Raw genomic sequence first — 17,526 nt, 5'->3', positions numbered from 1 at the left:
AAAAAAATAAATCTTCCAAATACAGTCAAAACATAGCAGGCTGGCATTGTGAAAAGCTCTTTGAAGATGATTATACTTTCAAATAAAATCCCAAATGAACTTTTCAACACTATTAAAAAAGAAGAAAATAAGTTTGGAATAATTGGGTTGCATCATAAGAAGCATGGCCAGTAGGTTGAGGGAGGTGATTCTCCCCCTCTACTCTGCTCTCCTAAGACCCCACCTGGATTGCTGTGTTCAGCTCTGGGGCCCCCAATACAAGAAGGATACGAAAGTATTAGAACAAGTCCAGACGAGGGCCATGAAGATGATCGAGGGGCTGGAAGCACCTCTCCTATGAAGACTGGCTGAGGGAGTTGAGGTTGTTCAGCCTGAAGAAGAGAAAGCTCTGGGGGGAGACCTTATTGTACCCTTCCAGTACCTAAAGGGGGCCTACAAGAAAGCTAAAGAAGAACTTTTGTCAGAGAGTGTAGTGATAAGACAAGGAGTAATGGCTTTAGACTAAAAGAAGGTAGATTTAAATTACATATAAGGAAGAAATTCTTTACTATGAGGGTGGTGAGGCACTGGAAGAGGTTGCCCAGAGATGTTGTGGATGCCCCATCCCTGGAAGTGTTCAAGGCCAGGTGGGATGAGGCTTTGAACAACCTGGTCTAGTGGAAGATGTCTCTGCTCATGGCAGGGTGGTTGGAACTAGATGATCCTTAAGGGTCCCTTTCAACCCAAACCATTCTATGATTCTATAAATACAGAATAATGCATAAGTGAAATGTACAGAAAAATTCAAAAAAAGATAGAGGCTCAATTCTTGTGTTTCAGGGAGAAGGATTCCAGGCAAAGGAGAGAGAAATTCACCTTAATTTTCCTCTCACAAAATATTACATTGGTGTAGCTTTATTTCAGAGCCGTGGAGACTGAAGAGCAAAGTCATATTCTATTCTAGACATTTAACATTTTAAAAATGTCTTCCTTGTCATGCTGACTATTTAAGTAATGTATCCAAAGCTGAAACAGAATCTTCCCTAGCCAAGTTTTAAAAATGAAGGGGTGGTTATTATTATTATTGTTTGTTTTTGTTTTGTTTGTTTTTGAAAAGCCTGGAATGCCTCTGAAAAACAGATCCTCAACACAAAAAAACAACCCTGACAAATGCCAAAATTATTTTATTTTAAATAAAGTTATTTTAAAGAGTTATTTTAAATAAAGTTTATTATTTACATATTCATATTTTACATTATTTACATATTCACTGCAAGTGAAAGACAAAAGTTGACTGTAACACTACTACTCATCTCCTCCTTCCCATATGTGATAATTACTGAAGAAGGATTCCTGAACTATCATGATACGTATCATCGCAATATAAACATTTTGGTCTCCTTGACCTCAAAATAAAGCTACATCAGGTACTACAGGGAATCAACATTGAGCTAAAAATTTTAATATTTCATATATAGCTTTTACTACAGAAGAGAGAAAAGATCTATTCATGCATCTTACTTGGACTACTCCACTGGGGTTGACTGAAATCACTGTACATATCCCACGGAATGCTGAATCCTTTTCCTCGTTGTCCCTTATGTTTCGCAGAGATGTACACCTAATAAATTGGAAAGCAAATCTTAGCTAATTCTACTACTAATTCTACTACTTTTTCATTCAGTCAGGACAGAATTAGATTACAGTATTTGATGGAGTAAGTCACACTAAGATGACATTATTTTGAACACTTAGAAAAACACTTGTTGCACAGTGTTTACTACTATATTCCCATTATGCATCACCTCTAGAATCTGGTTCTCCTGTTGCACTACATATAATTAGGAAGTGTGACCTGTATTCCATTAAATACAAAAGAAACATGCATCCAAAATATTACAGGAACTATCATCATTAGAAGTGGAACATATATTATCACAGTATGAATTATGTTAGATACGACTTACAGAACATTTGTTTAACTTTTACAGCAGCAAGCAAGCTATTTTATACATAAAAAGTCTATAACATTCCTTACAGCAATTCAAGTCTCAGACTGAATTTTAAGTAATGCACGGTTTAAATTTTACAGTATTTACATGCATTCTGGTGGATTTTAAAATGCTCTTTCATAGTCAAGCTTTAACACAACAAGCATGTGACAATCTTATCCCATGCATAAATTGGTTGTTAGCCACAACATAAAGAATACATGGTGGTGCTACTGAAAACTCACAAACCTGATAGGACAAGATTAGTCACATGGTTGGCAATGATTAAGGATTGAGATTTTGAAACCAACTGAAAATATATCTAAAAGTGAGATAGAGAGAAGGAAAGAGTGAAGAAACATGAATTTTAAGAAAAGAAGATTGAATAATACACACCAGGGTCTTATAAACTGCTGTAGCACGGGGGCCACCTCTTGAGGACAAACGTAACCAAGATGACCAATTGTTATTGCTAAGGTAACGCAGTCACGGTTATACACCACCAAACGCCAACCAAGACATGAGCAAATGAAGGGGAGGAGGAAAAAAATAAAGAAAAAACAACAAATAACTAAGAAACAGAAATCAACAGAATCTGTGCATGATAAACATAAGATTTCACCAGTGCATTATCACCACCCCCTAAATAAGGGGCAGCAACATATATGGTATACTCTCCAGGGTAAAAGAAAAATTAAATTATTAAATGAGAGAACACCAAAATCACAATTTAAAATCCAAAGTTTTTCTTTCTGATTTAAGCAGTCATTTTGCCCTCCTCAGACTTCTCTACTACATAAAAGTGTATGTAGGTAAATTTAAAAAGTTTTTATTCAGATGTACTATTACGGATACTCTTGATAAAAAGGAATTATCCATTTTAAGTTTTAGCATTAAGTACTCTAATTTTTTTCCTATATTTAGAATTCAAGATTTTAATAGGTCTACTATTTATCAGTAAAAATACATTTAGAAATAAGTTTACATTGAATATATCACTGCAACTAACTGCAGAAAATTAATTCTTTAATCCCAATTTCTCCTGTTCACAACAGGCTTCCTCATAAAAGTCATGTGAGAATATAACTTCTGATACAGAGGCATAAGAATACATGAAAAGCAAAATCACATCTTGAGATGATTCGGCAATTTGGTTATTTGTTCTGAGGGCCCAACTGAAGAAGATATCATCATGTAAGTGTGTTTTAACGGTGTTTGCTCAACTCACAATGATTAATCTTTAGAGAAAGGTGGGGAATTAAGTATCAGGATTACTTGAAGCAAAATACATTAATACTAAAATCCAGCAGAATTATATGAAGCAGAAAAAAAAAACAACTATGTTTAAGGGACATACTATGCAACAGTAATTAACAGGCATTTGTGAACAGTTTTTATGAAACATGCAATAAAGCAGATGATGCATTCTCCAATAAAAGTTTGGTGTAGGACATACTAGCAGTTTGAAACATACTCATTCAACGAAAGCTGCAGCTCAATGGTAATGTACTGTTTTACCTGACATTAACTCAATTTCAATATGCAGCATCTAAAATTTTCAGCAGATCTAACTTATAAAATTATATAGTGCTGAAGTACTACTTTCAAATGAAAATGTACTCTTAAGTTTTATCTGCAATTTCTTACAGCTACAGTCTCTACAAGGGATAGTAATAGAAGTTTTTGACGTACTCATTTGCTATGCAACTACTTTTACTTAACGTGGTCTCATATGTTTCCATAGAAGTGTTTACATAGCTCATTACATAGCAAGCTAAATCGACAACAAAATAATATTCTTGCACATACCAGTGACACACAGAACAATATCCCACAAAAAAACCTTTATAATAAGAACATCACACAACATTTATTTGCAGTTATGCATCCACATTTAAAGTAACTATTAAGCGAATAAAGAAAATGTCAGTATTTGGATGCTTCCAGAAATTCTCTAACAGTAAAGGAAGCAAAATTTTAAGTACTAGATGCTTCAAAATTATCTTTTCAAAAAGCAGTACCTATAATATGCTAGACAACTAAGGTAATTTTTCCTTCAAGTTCACCTTCCATACTAAATTGGGGGTGGGTAAAAGAGGGTAGAGAAAGTGCAGCTTTTATGTTTAGAGAATACTGGAAGAAAAATATGCACTGAAAAAAAATCTCTCTCCAATTTACCTCATGCTTAGCATCAACTGTAGCACTGAACTTGTATCATTTTCAATCATGTCAGGTAATAATGACTAAACTATCATTTTCTTACAGGATTAGTTTTCAAGGAAAAAAAAAAGATTCTCAATGAGTAAAACAGTAAAACAGAAACCTGACAAATTATTAATAAAGCTTTGCTAAAGTATAGAAGGTGCTCTTCATAGCAGAACATGCCTTCTATAAATGCAAAATAAACAAGCCTCAGAAATTCAGATTCAATAAGGCATTTGGGGACTGTTCCTAATTTGGAAGGCAAAGCTGTTGGCCAGAACATAAAATATGCATTGCGCTGCTATGACTTTATAACAAATTTCCAAAAACAAGTTTCAGGTAATAGAAGTTATACATAATTTTTGTTATGCTGTGGTAAAACTGCTATCACAGATCTAGGTTTTTGTGCATGATACCACAAATTAATATTAAAGTGTATTTTCTTTGTAAATTTAAAGAGTTATTTGTTTTATATATGCCAATTGATTTTGTTTCAAACACTATATATCCACACACACGTAAGGACATGCACATAATAAAATCAGCATAAATTAAAGCCACCAAGTGTTTAAGTGTTATTGCATATATTTATCATATCGAATTGTCCTGGTTCCAGTTAGGACAGAGTTAATTTTCCCTCCTAGTAGCTGGTAGGGTGCTATGTTTTGGATTAGGATGAGAAGAGCGCTGATAACATGCTGATGTTTTAATTGTTGCAGAGCAGTGTTTACACCAGGCCAAGGACTTTTCAGCTTCTCGCTCTGTCCTGCCAGCGAGCAGGCTGGGGGTGCAGCAGGAGCTGGGAGGGGACAGACCCAGGACAGCTGACCCAAACTGGCCAAAGGGGTATTCCATACCATCTGACGTCATGCTAAACAATATATAGGGGTGGCTGGCCGGGGTGGGGGGGCCGGCTGCTCGGGGATAGGCTGGGCATCGGTCAGCGGGTGGTGAGCAATTGCATTGTGCATCACTTGTTTTCTTACACATTATTATTATTAATACTATTATCATTATCACTATTATTATTATTATTGTTATTATTATATTCCTGTCTTAATAAACTGTCTTTATCTCAACTCACCGGCTTCACTTTCCCGTTTCTCTCCCCCATCCCAGAGAGGGAGGGGGGAGGGTGAGCGAACGGCTGTGTGGTGTTTAGCTGCCAGCCGGGTTAAACCACAACACGAATACATAAATAAAATTGGAAGAATGCTTAAAAATTAAATAGATGACAAATATAATAAGTCTTATAAAGGTGAGAAAGCAACAACTTTAAGAATCTAGATATATGATAGATGGTTTGCTGCAAGACAGATTTTAGGAGCTACTGCAAAACAGAGTTGGTTTTCTTATAAAAGCCAAATACATAGCAATAAAATCAGTTCTGGTGTGGTAACCCAATGCAATAAAAAAAATATATTTACATATCTATAATTCCCTTCAAATGAATGGTTCAGTTTTTAGGTACCTGTGTTCTCTAACAATGTCTTTGGTGTGCTGGGTCTGTTAATTATTTCTACAAGCTGGTGCAACACCATTGGAATATAAGGCTGCATCTCTATACCTGAAACAGCCAAAAATGAAGATGCAGAAGAAAATCACAATTAATATATATAATCTAAGTAGATTTGGCACATTGAACATATCAAGGACAAGAATCTCAATTTAAATCTCAACATGAAAGTATCATGCACACACACACACAAAAATACAAACCATGCTAAATGTGCAAAGATTCAAAGAAAAAAAAATCTTACCCATCTGGATGGAGATTTATCCAATTGCCCAGGTGGCATTGTTACCCACAGAAATGAATTCAGGATTTAGGTTGGTTCCCAAAATGGGCATGAAGTCAGCTAGAAAGAACAACATTTCAAAAAAATCTCATTACACAATAAAATCACTTTGCCCAGTACTCTAACATCACATACAAATAAGTGTTTTGTTTTTTTAAGTCATGTAAACCTATTAAATGCTCAGAATGTGTTATACCCGAGTTAACAAGAGCTATATTTCTGCTATATATCAAATTAACTTGGATTTTAGAACCTAAGCAGATCAGTGCAAATATTTTCAAACTATCATTTTAAAAATGTTTCTAATAGGTTTTGTGTAACTCTAAAAACCTTTATTTCTCCCCTTCTGGGGGGCACTATGTATTCAAGAACTTATCAAAGAAAGCAATTGTTTTAATTAAAGTTTAAGTACATCTGTTTTTCTGTATTACAGCACAACAGGCAACTTGTTACATTATAAAAATCAGGCAGCAAAATGAGCTTTTGCACTGTCTACAAAAGAATGTGTCTTTTAAACACAGTTTGAAGAAGGAAAGACTACAGGCCCTTGCTGATAAAGGAAAACAAAAACTTACATCATGACAACGCAAGCCACAGAGAAGGGAGATTAACAATGGCTAAAACAGCCTCTTATCAGTTTGTAAAAAAAGTTAATTGCTTAACACATGAAAGAAACATACCAATGCAAGGCTTAACATGCTGAAAACATGCCTTTGTCAGATCACCTAACAATGCAAAAGAACTCTGCCGTACCTCAGGCATTTTATCCTAAAGAAAAGGAGAAAGAAGACGACAATTCTAGAAGTGTTTTCGATTCTCTTAAGAAAGAAAATCCTTGGATCAAACAGGTTACTCATCTCACCTGCATGCATTGGTACATTAGTGTCAGGATATTGCTGCAAGCCACTAACTGTTCAATGTTGCCTCTAAGTCCTTCAGCTAAACCACTGAGTAAATCAAGAGCCACAATCATGAAGTCTTTATCTGGAGCCTCATATTGGTCTGGCTGAGCATTGTGCAACTGCAACAAATAAATATGCATTTTCTGAATAAGTATTAGATACTCTCAGGGGTATGCATAAAAGTTAGAACAATTAGTTTCAGAACTGCAGCTTCATTTAGACGCTTAATAGTTATAGTGCAAATCTCCCTGCAAACACGTAATTTTACATAGTTAATACATTGGTTTAAGGAGATATTCTGAAAACCTTGGAATAGCAATAGAAAAATACCACAGCTTGTGCAAGGGTCTTCTGCACCAGATTTACACAACGCTGGTACACAGGTTCACAATATGGAAGAAAGCCAGATTGCAAGGCAGTAGCAACTGATGACAGGCACTGGAAAAGAGAGAGAGATGACCAACTTTCCTCACCTCCCCCAAGTGCTTTTTACTTGGGAGAGGTAAATTAAAAGACTGGCATTTTCAGTATAGCAACATGTAACTGATTAAGTAAACGTAACCTAGAAAAGCAGTACCAATTAGCTGATCCAAGGCAACTGTCAACTATTTGTTCCTCTCTCTTAAATATGCCAGTTGAGAAAATTTCTCAGAAGCAGTATCTTATTTCTTGGCCACCTCTAAGTGCATGCAAAGACAGCTACTGTAATTCAGTCAACACTTGATCATGTACAAGCCCTAACATTACCTAAAAGTTATGAAACTATTTTTCTAGAAGTGTTTTCCTGCTTCACATTCAGAAAGTATAGAGAATAGACTAAACAGTCTGGTTCATACCTTCAATTTGTCCAACAGTTCTTTTAATGGAAGGATAAGAGGAGAGCGAGAAGAGAACGGAACTTTGGGATATTTTTTTTTTTTGAAATTAAAAGAAAAAAAAGATGACATTCAAGAATGGCAGAAATGTCATTAGATTTAGCAGAAATCTTTTAGGTTTTTCAGTCATAAGTTTTTCTCACTACAATCAGAACATTTTCTCCATAATAGGAAATACCTAAACACTGTTAACTTTCATAGTTACACTTCCTAGTAGGAAAGTATAATTCCTAAAATAAGTTGATAAATGATATCCAAATTTTAATATTTACCTCTAGCAAAGCGAAGAGATCTTTATTTTCATCCTTCAACATATTCCACTTCTGGATTAACGGAGGCATTAGCATCTGAATATATTCCTGTTTAGGATGAAAATGCATCAGCTGCTGAAACTTCATTGCATACTAGTTTACTTTAAAGCTACAAAATTGATTTATTAAGAACTGCTTCTATTTTTTCAGCAAAAGAAAACTGGTGCATTGTAATCCAATCGTTGCAATAGGCAGAAGTAGTTTAATATTACAGTTTGTAACTTACGTTTTAAGATTTTTTTGCTGAGGCACATAAGTACCAGGTTTGATTTCAGTCTAGCAACTTTTAATAGCTGCTTGAGTTGTTACAAAGTTATGGGATTGCCTCAGGGCCTATGGAAAATGTTTTTACCAGCAACACAGTCTGCCTCCTGCTTTTCTCAACCACTTCCCATTATTCTGAAGCTACAACCCCCCCCCATGTTCCTGAAGCTTCTTCCTCAAACAACTAACCATTCATGAAGAAAGTAATTTTTCTGTCCCTCCAGAAGGATGCACTTACTCATTCTGTATCAAGTTGTTGAATCTTACCTGCCACTGCTCTGTCATAAGGATGTTGAGCAAGGCATCCCTATAGTACTGTTGCTCTCAGAAGGTATCAAAAGAGCCAACAGATGTTGTCAGCTAATGCTATGTTCAAAGACACACTATTCTAAGTGACTGAAGAAAGTCCCACCATCACCAGGATCTTGCATGTAGCTTCCTTCCTTCAGGTGCTGTCAAATGTTAAGCTGGCCAGGGCCAGAGAGAGATTGAGAAAAAGGTCCTTTGATAGTATGGGATCTTGGACAGCAAGTAAAATACCATGGCAACAACCCAAATTGTTTTATTCTAGCGCACCTGTGCCATGTGATGCACTACATAGAAATAAAACAAATTTCAATAGCTGTCATAAGAAGATGCACACAACACATATGCATATGCTATTAACAAACAAATGTATGCTACAAAACAAAAAAAGACAAAAAATATGTTTTTTGCCTATGTTGTGTGTTATCTGTGCTTTGTCCAAAGGATTCTGTGTTTATACATAAATTTGCATGTCTATTGTACTCTCTGATAAAGCAATTTCTACCGATGATGTGCTCCACTACACTGGAAAAGGGACACACAGAACAGCTTAGCTATACTGAAAGTGGTTACCCCCCCCCCCCCCCCAAAAAAAAAAACAACCACCACTCCTTAGAAATTAGCACACATTGCACCAATTTCTATGAAGTCCTATTTAACATTTATATTGATATACGTATCTCCTCTGAGCTGAAAAATTCTGAGAACAGGAAAAAAAATCATGATGAAAAGCACATTTCACAAGCCACCACATACACAGACATTTATTAAAAATGGAGAGTATTTGTATAATAGTAGAATAATTTTGTATAATTTGTATAATAGTAGAATAATTGTGTAATAGGCAAGGCAGTCTATGTATTTTACATGTATATATTTAGTATTTAGAAATCTACACAGAAAGATCAGCATTTCTCTTTTGTAATGTGTAAAGCACATTGCAATAACCACTGAGCCAGTTTTTCAGTATATGACAAGTGCTTTTACAGAACATAAGGTATACTCACTGGTTTATTTAGATGATGTCCTACAGAATCTGCTAGAGTTCCTATAGCATCATAAAGAATCAGCAGATTTTTATGCTGGTATTTACTAAATGCGAAGACCAAAGTATCAAGTATATATGCAAGATAAGGAACAAGCTCTGTACAAGCCTCTTCTTCTAGAGTAGCAAAGGCACTTAGGGACCAAAACAAACAAACAAACAAAACAAACAAACAAAACCCACAAAAACACAAGTCAGTCAGTACCTTGAAAAACAACACCACCCCACACTACCCATTTCTGTTTAAACATAAAATTGTATTTAGTCCTCAAATTCATCCAAGGTATGTTTTTAAAATGGTATTACTGAGGTAATCTCAATCTATTTTGAACAAACACATAAGGATTCGGCTCTTAAACTGTGATCAAGAAAATTCAAAAATATTCCTGTTATGTGTACACAGGAAGCCTCCCCCAATGCCCCCCCCCCCCCCCCCCCGCATTACTATACACAAGTTACAATGTATTAATTGAAATAGTAGGAACCATAACAATAAATGTTTATTTCAGCTAAAAACAGCTCACTATATTTAATGTCTGCTGCTGTAGCTGCATCTAGAAGCCCCAGTGCTGTTGTGCCAGTACTGCACCAATATCAGACTGTATTCTCAGTAGTTAACTACATAGAAAAACAGACACAAAGACATGGAAAACTAGAAGCAAAGACAGGTGATAAACAATTTTAGCCAGCCTTGGTTAATGCACATATCATGACATCATGGAAACTTTACAGCTCCTCTGTCAAGTGTTAAACAAGCATTAAACAAAACAAAACAAAAAACAAAGCAAACAAAAATCCCCAATACATGCCACTTCAGAGAAACAATAAAAGGAAAAAATATGAGCTGTTGAAGATATACTGGCCTAGCTTGTGTAAACAAGATTATTATTAGTGTCCCAATACAAAAAAACTGCATGCATCACCATATGAGATGAACAAGCTCCTACTTAGCCCTCTACCAGGTACACAAATGCCTTTTTCTTAACAATGCAACTGTGAATGCTTTGAGTGACTAGCATTATTTTATTTATTCTTTTATTATATTATTTTGAAGTATTCTTTCAGAAAGGCATAGAACATGAGCAGGAAAACATGTTTCAATATCTTTTTGGGTATCCCCAACTAAAGGAGCAGTTTCTCAGTAGCACAGAAATGAAAGTTAGGCATCTGAGATGATACAGAAGATAGTGATGAAAACATATAGTATCCTACAACCAATTTTCAATATAGTAGACTAATGCTTCGTGCAGCTATTCACTGTAAGGATGCAGGTTGTTTTTGCTCCTTTCCAAGAAGTATTGATAAATTGTATTGCTATTTATAAAGCTAGTGTGTTTTGACTTGACATTTTGCAGCCACTCACCGAGGTGATCGGCTCCGGGGCAGATGCATTCTGCAGTGGAGCAGGGGATCAAGGTGGGCAGGGCTGTTTTTCCTGCATCAAGGCCACTCGAGGCAGCTGAGGGAGCCGCCAGGACCCTTGACGTATTACAACTCAAGAGTAATTTGTGACTACTCAAGAAACAGCTGAACCTACTCAAGTTTAAAAAAAAAAAAAAAAAAAAAAACCTAAACACTAGAAATGAAGTCATGCATTCATTGATAAAGGCATTAAAATAGCTTTCCATAAAAAAGCAGTGTCATGAACAGTACTTTTTGGTTTTGAAGCTTCGGCTTACCTGCAGGCAGCTTCTTGTACTCTCTTGTTGCTATCCAGGATACGCTTTAGCAACTCAGTCATTAATGGCTTCAAGTATGTGTCTGGGGGTTGACTAACTACCCAGTGTGCATAGCGACTAAGAGTCCAGCATGTAATGGAGTGCACGAGAGCCTTTTTGTTGGAAAGGCACTGAATAAGGTGAGGGATCAGCTCAGGAAGATATGTAATCATACCCTGCATGCAGCCTATAAGGAAAAAAATATAGTTATTGCAGTACCAGAACCAACAGCATTTTTTTTTAATTTCCTAGAAGGGACATATTTTCATTCTTTATCATGTAGCAATACATTTTAACAATATACAAAGCAAGCCTAAGTCCTAAAAAGAAACCTTACCATAAACAATAAATAAAATCTACAATCAAATTTATATTAACTTCAACCATATTTCTAATTCAGTGTTTTGCCAATCTCTAGAAATTCTGTTTTATTAAATGGAGTACAACACGTACATCTAAGTAAAATGAGTTTATAAAACTTGCATGTCCTACATCAGTCAACTCAGTGACTAAAACAAGTAGAGAAAAATTTGACCTTTATAACAAATAATCACATCATTTAAAAGGATTCATTGAGAAATCTAATTTTCTTGTCTTCTCCTAGCATCACACAAATACTGAGCAGCAATAAAAGCTACACCTTTCAAGTCAACAAGGGCAGTAATACACTTGCTAGAAGAACTTTTACCTTGCTTGTCTTGAAATCAAAATCAACAAAAGTTTTCTAGCAACAAAGAAAAAGGCACTGTGAAAAAGAAAGATAATCCAGGAATGAACCCAAATGTATTCCTTCATTTTGCAAAATGGACATAGATGCTGGAAATACAGACAAAAGGCCAAGCTTGTGAGTAAGAACAAAGAAATAGAAGTTATCATAGAATGGCTCGGGTTGGAAGGGACCTCATAGATCATCTAGTTCCAACTCCCCTGCCATAGGCAGGGATGCCACCCACTAGATCAGGGTGCCCAGGGCCTCATCCAACCTGGTCTTGGACACCTCCAGGGATGGGGCATCCACACCCTCTCTGGGCAACCTGTTCCAGTGCTTTACCACCCTCTGAGCGAAGAATTTCCTCCTAACCTCTAATCTAAATCTCCCCTCTTTTAGTTTAAAACCATTCCCCCTTGTCCTGTCATTTTCTGCCCGAGCAAAGAGTGGCTCTCCATTTTTTTTATAAGCCCCCTTTATGTACTGAAAGGTTGCAATGAGGTCTCCCCGGAGCCTTCTCTTCTTTAGGTTGAACAGCCCCAGCTCTGTCAGTTTTTCTTCATAGGAGAGGTGCTCCAGCCCCTTGATCATCTTTGTGGCCCTACTCTGGACCCGCTCTAACAGATCAACAGCCTTCTTGTGCTGGGGGCTCCAGACCTGGATGCAGCACTCCAGGTGAGGCCTCACAAGGGCAGAGTAGAGAGGGACAATCACCTCCTTTGACCTGCTGGCCACTCCTCTGTTGATGCAGCCCAGGATGCAGTTGGCCTTCTGGGCTGCAGGCGCACACTGCTGGCTCATGTCAAGCTTTTCGTCCACCAGAACCCCCAAGTCCTTCTCTACAGGGCTGCTCTCACCACTCGTAACTGGCCTCCACTTGGACATAGAGCCCTTGACTACCACTCTCTGGGTGTGACCTTCAAGCCAAGTCCTTATCCACTGAATGGTCCACCCATCAAATCCATATCTCTCCAATTTGGAGATCAGGATGTCATGTGGAACCGTGTCAAAGGACTTGCAGAAGTCCTGGTAGATGACATTGATCGGTCTTCCTTTGTCAACTGATACAGTCACTCCATCATAGAAGGCCACCAGATTGGTCAGGCACGATTTGCCCTTGGTGAAGCCATGCTGGCTGTCTTGGTTCACCTCTTTGTCTTGCATGTACCTCAACATTGCTTCCAGGAGGATCTTTTCCATGACCTTGCCAGGCACAGAGGTGAGGCTCACCTATCTGTAGTTCCCCAGATCCTCCTTTCTACCCTTTTAAAAATGGGAGTGGTGCTTCCCTTTTTCCAGTCACCAGGGACTTTGCCTGACTGCCAGGACTTTTCAAATATGATGGAGAGAGGCTTGGCAATTACATCAGCCAATTTTTGACACTTATATTATGACACTTAAATCAGAGAATTGCCCACAAGAAGCAGCTCAGGGCACTGAAGTTCAAAGACTGGTCTTTTCTATTTCTAAAAACAGTGAATGAAATGTAAATCTCAAATTTATTAAATATTCTTCTTGTATCAAGTCAATGTAGTACTCCATGAGTGACCAATAAATACATACTGCAGAGTTAAGAAAGGGAGGAATAAAAGAAAATATTTAAGTTTTTTAGCCCCTCAAACATGCATAGCTTTGAAAATGAAAAATTAAATAACTGTAATCACCAACTAATAGAGATTAATCACCAAAACCAAATCAGCTAAGGACATATACTTCTTTACACAAGTAAATGCACCTAGAATGAATCACAGAGCTACTTTAGAGCCAATTAAAAATTCAGCAATCTGATACGCACTGTTGCCTTACCTTCAGCAATTGCTCCAAGGACAAGAATACCAGATTCTTTAACTACCCATTCGGGATGGAAGAGCAGTTCCTTCAAAAGAGGCAAGATGTATGGCAGAAGTTCATCATGAAATACATTGGCCAGGACATCTAAAGCAGCAGCAGAACATTTCCCTGAGGGGAATCAACAGCATCAATCTCTGCTTATTATACAACCAGTTGTAGTTAGTATAATTCTTATTTTAACTTTGAGCCGCCAGTGAAGTCTCAGGGCATTAGAAAGAAGGATACTTCAATTTCATTACAATACACAGTGATCTACTGTGTGCTGATGCAAAGCTACAGCTACCAGTTTTGCAGCATTTAGAATAACCACTAAAAAGACGTATACACTGGGGAAGTTGAAACACTCACTTACAGGAACCACACAATCATATTGCAACATTATATACACTACATAATTTCAGGATGGTGTAACACTAAGGAAGAGGTAAGGTCTGTGACATGAATGTAACATACTGGAGAAACTAAGGAGCAATGACCTAAAAAAAATTAGCATTTGATTCAAACAAAAACGTTCAAACACGATCCATGTCTCAAAATAAAGTAAAAATAAATTAATATAAATAATAATAATAAAAATCAATCTCTACAGACTGAAAGGAATCCATCAACCTCTGTTCTGAGCTCTTATACATTATTGCTTTTTTCTGATGCACCAGTACAAAGAACACCTCAAAATTAATTTGAAAACTTTTAATCTTGTGTTTTTACCAAATAAAAACACATAAAAGAAAAATCAGTAACAACTTCAAAATATGATTAAGAAATCCTTACTATTTTTCTGCTGTGATGTTGTCATGTCTAGAAAAACAAAACTAAGATTGTTTTGTAAAGAAACTTTGTATTACAGAATTTATACTGCATTTTTTGGTTATTAAGATCTCAGCTCCTTATTAATCTCTTAGAAAGAATCCAACTGGAACAAAATTACATACAAGACAGGTATCAGGCAAAACATACGCAGCATATGTAACATGCAGAAATCCTAAACTGGACCCGAACAGCTAGTAGACCCAAATATGACACAGGTAAGTTTCAGCCAGGAGGTAGGAATTATTAGAATAGATAATAAATATAAACCTTTCTGCTCTGCTCCTAGATGCAGTCCAACAGGTTTGCATGAAACAAAACATAAGCCCTCAACTCAGAGCACATCTCAACTACAAAATAATAAACATCACCAACTCTCAACAAAGACCAATAGGTGCTGTTATCAGCTAAGGCTGTTTCAGCTTTCTACTAGAGGCAAAAAATGGAGGGCTCCCGTAATTAATTACCAGGTGTCATTAGTAAACAATGCTGTTAACTGTTAGGCTGCACTGATGTTTCCTCTGTTCAAATTGGAAAGCAAATATACAACAGAGGATAAGAAATAAGGCACAAAATTCTGAATTTCAGATAATCCAAAATCTCTCAAGTCCAGATGACATATTTCAATACTGATTTCCCCAACTGTTCTGCTCTTTCTCTTTCAGGCTACCACTCACGGTCAGCTTTAGCTTCCTCACCATCTTAATCAAAACTCTGGACCACAGGGCATTCTCTGTCAATTTCAACTATGATTTTCAGGAAATATGTATTTACTTCTGCAATCTCTACACACAACAGTGACAAAAACAGTGTTATGAATCTAAAAACTAACTAATAAGAGACTTCATAAAAATAAGCATATTTATGCCCATATTTTCTTCAAAAATAATAATGTATTGTTCTTGCATGGCAAGGGTTTGGTAGCAGGGGGCTGTAGAGATGGCCTCTGTGAGAAACAGCCCTGCAGACACCAAGGTCATAGAAGAAGGAGGGGGAGGAGGTGCTCCAGGTGCCAGAGCAGAAGTTCCACTGCGGCCTGTGGAGAGGACCATGGTGGAGCAGGCTGTCCTCCTGCAGCCCATGGTGTACCACGGTGGAGCAGATTTCCACACTGCAGCCCATGGAGGAGCCCATGGTGGAGCAGGTGGATCTGACCTGAAGGACGCAGCAGCCCATGGTGAGCCCCTGATGGAGCAGACTCCGGGCCAGACCTCTAGCCCATGGAGGGGAGCCCACACATGAGCAGGTGACCTGGCAGGAGCTGCTGCCTGTGGGGGACCCAGGTTGGAGCAGCGTGCTCCTGATGGATGGACCCCATGGTACGGATCCATATTTGGAGCAGTTCTTGAAGAGCTGCTGCCTGTGGGAAGCCCAGGCAGGATCAGTTTGGGAAGGACTGCATCCCGTGGGATTAACCCCACGTTGGAGCAAGGGAAGAGAGTGACCGTGAAGGAGTGGCAGAGACGAAGTGCTATAGACTGACCGCAACCCCCATTCCCCTGTGCTGCTCAGGGGGAGGAGGTCAAAGAGGGTGGAGGGGGGAGGGAAGGTGTTTTTAGTTTCTCACTGTTCTAGTCTGCTAGTGACAGGTAATAAATTATATTAATCTTCCTACGCTGAGTCTGTTTTGCCTGTGACAATAATTGGTGAGTGATCTCCCTGTCCCTATCTCAACCTTTGAGCCCTTTCCATCATATTTTCTCCCCTGTTTTCTTTTAGGAGGGGGAGCAAGAGAGCAGTTGTGGTGGAGCTCAACTGCCCAGCAGGGTAAAACCACCACAAATAATTTAAAAATTCAGATATGTGTCAAAATTGTTTGAACCATAAACTTCAAGGTACATTCATCTGTTGTGAAAACTCAAGGCTCTGTAAGAAAAAATAAAAATTATGTGGATGAATAATCTAAATTTCAAAACTGAAAAAAGGGTTCTTCAGGGAAGAAACTTTTCTGTAATATGTATTTCATTATACAGTGAGAAGAAAAAAACAATAGTGCAAGGACAAGTTGAAGTACAAGGGTTGAGAACCTTCTGAACCAGAACTGAGGCAGCCACCAAGATCAGGCATTTCATTTCTATGGCTTCTCAGGGGCTGAATGAAGTAGTTCAAAATCACATTATTAAGTTGTCAAAAACCCCCTACAGTATGATTTCCTATTTATATAAGTAAATCTAATTATAGACTTTATAGATTCAAAAAGAATACATATTTTCTCAAGTTAATCCACATCAAACACAAATTTCTAATGGTCCCAAGCAGTCATACTTCCTCACTTTATCTAAAGGATCATAACTGAGAAGTCAGCTCTTGGACTGGAAATAACCCTTCAGAAACAATATGAAGTTTAACAAGAGCAAGTGCCATATTCTGCACCTGGGAAGGCACAACCCTGGTTATACATACAGACTGGGGGACGAGATGCTGGAGAGCAGCCCTGCAGAAAGGGATCTGGGGGTTCTGGTTGACAGCAAGCTGAACATGAGCCAGCAGTGTGCCTTGGCGGCCAAGAGGGCCAACCCTATCCTGGGGTGCATCAAGAACGACATTGCTAGCCGGTCAAGGGAAGTGATTGTCCTGCTCTACTCTGCACTGGCGCAGACTCACCTTGAGGACTGTGTGCAGTTTTGGGCACCACAGTATAAGAAAGACATGAAGTTGTTAGAGAGTGTCCAGAGGAGGGCTACAAAGATGGTGAAAGGTCTAGAGGGGAAGACGTACGAGGAGCAGCTGAGGTCACTTGGTTTGTTCAGCCTAGATAAATAAGAGA

At 37.8% G+C, this 17,526-nt stretch overlaps 1 protein-coding gene across 1 annotated transcript in view; it reads right to left on the bottom strand.

The window, feature by feature from the left end:
- Positions 1-1,509: 1,509 nt before the first annotated feature.
- The window catches only part of LOC136789496 (transportin-1-like), a 30,612-nt gene continuing 14,595 nt past the window's right edge, over positions 1,510-17,526 (bottom strand). Inside the window, exons 6-16 of the mRNA XM_066989535.1 lie at positions 13,908-14,060; positions 11,354-11,579; positions 9,637-9,808; positions 8,021-8,107; positions 7,204-7,311; positions 6,834-6,992; positions 6,652-6,739; positions 5,933-6,031; positions 5,644-5,739; positions 2,367-2,442; positions 1,510-1,600 (exon numbers count right to left, since the gene is read on the bottom strand). Of these exons, the coding sequence (XP_066845636.1) occupies positions 5,949-6,031; positions 6,652-6,739; positions 6,834-6,992; positions 7,204-7,311; positions 8,021-8,107; positions 9,637-9,808; positions 11,354-11,579; positions 13,908-14,060 (1,076 nt within the window). The 3' untranslated portion in view covers positions 1,510-1,600; positions 2,367-2,442; positions 5,644-5,739; positions 5,933-5,948. The remainder of the gene's footprint in view (positions 1,601-2,366; positions 2,443-5,643; positions 5,740-5,932; positions 6,032-6,651; positions 6,740-6,833; positions 6,993-7,203; positions 7,312-8,020; positions 8,108-9,636; positions 9,809-11,353; positions 11,580-13,907; positions 14,061-17,526) is intronic.

Source organism: Anser cygnoides, unplaced genomic scaffold, assembly GCF_040182565.1.
Source record: "Anser cygnoides isolate HZ-2024a breed goose unplaced genomic scaffold, Taihu_goose_T2T_genome scaffold_51_1, whole genome shotgun sequence".
NCBI lineage: Eukaryota > Metazoa > Chordata > Aves > Anseriformes > Anatidae > Anser > Anser cygnoides.
The sequence above is the reverse complement of the archived record's forward strand: the minus strand, read 5'-3'. Positions and strand labels throughout refer to the sequence as shown.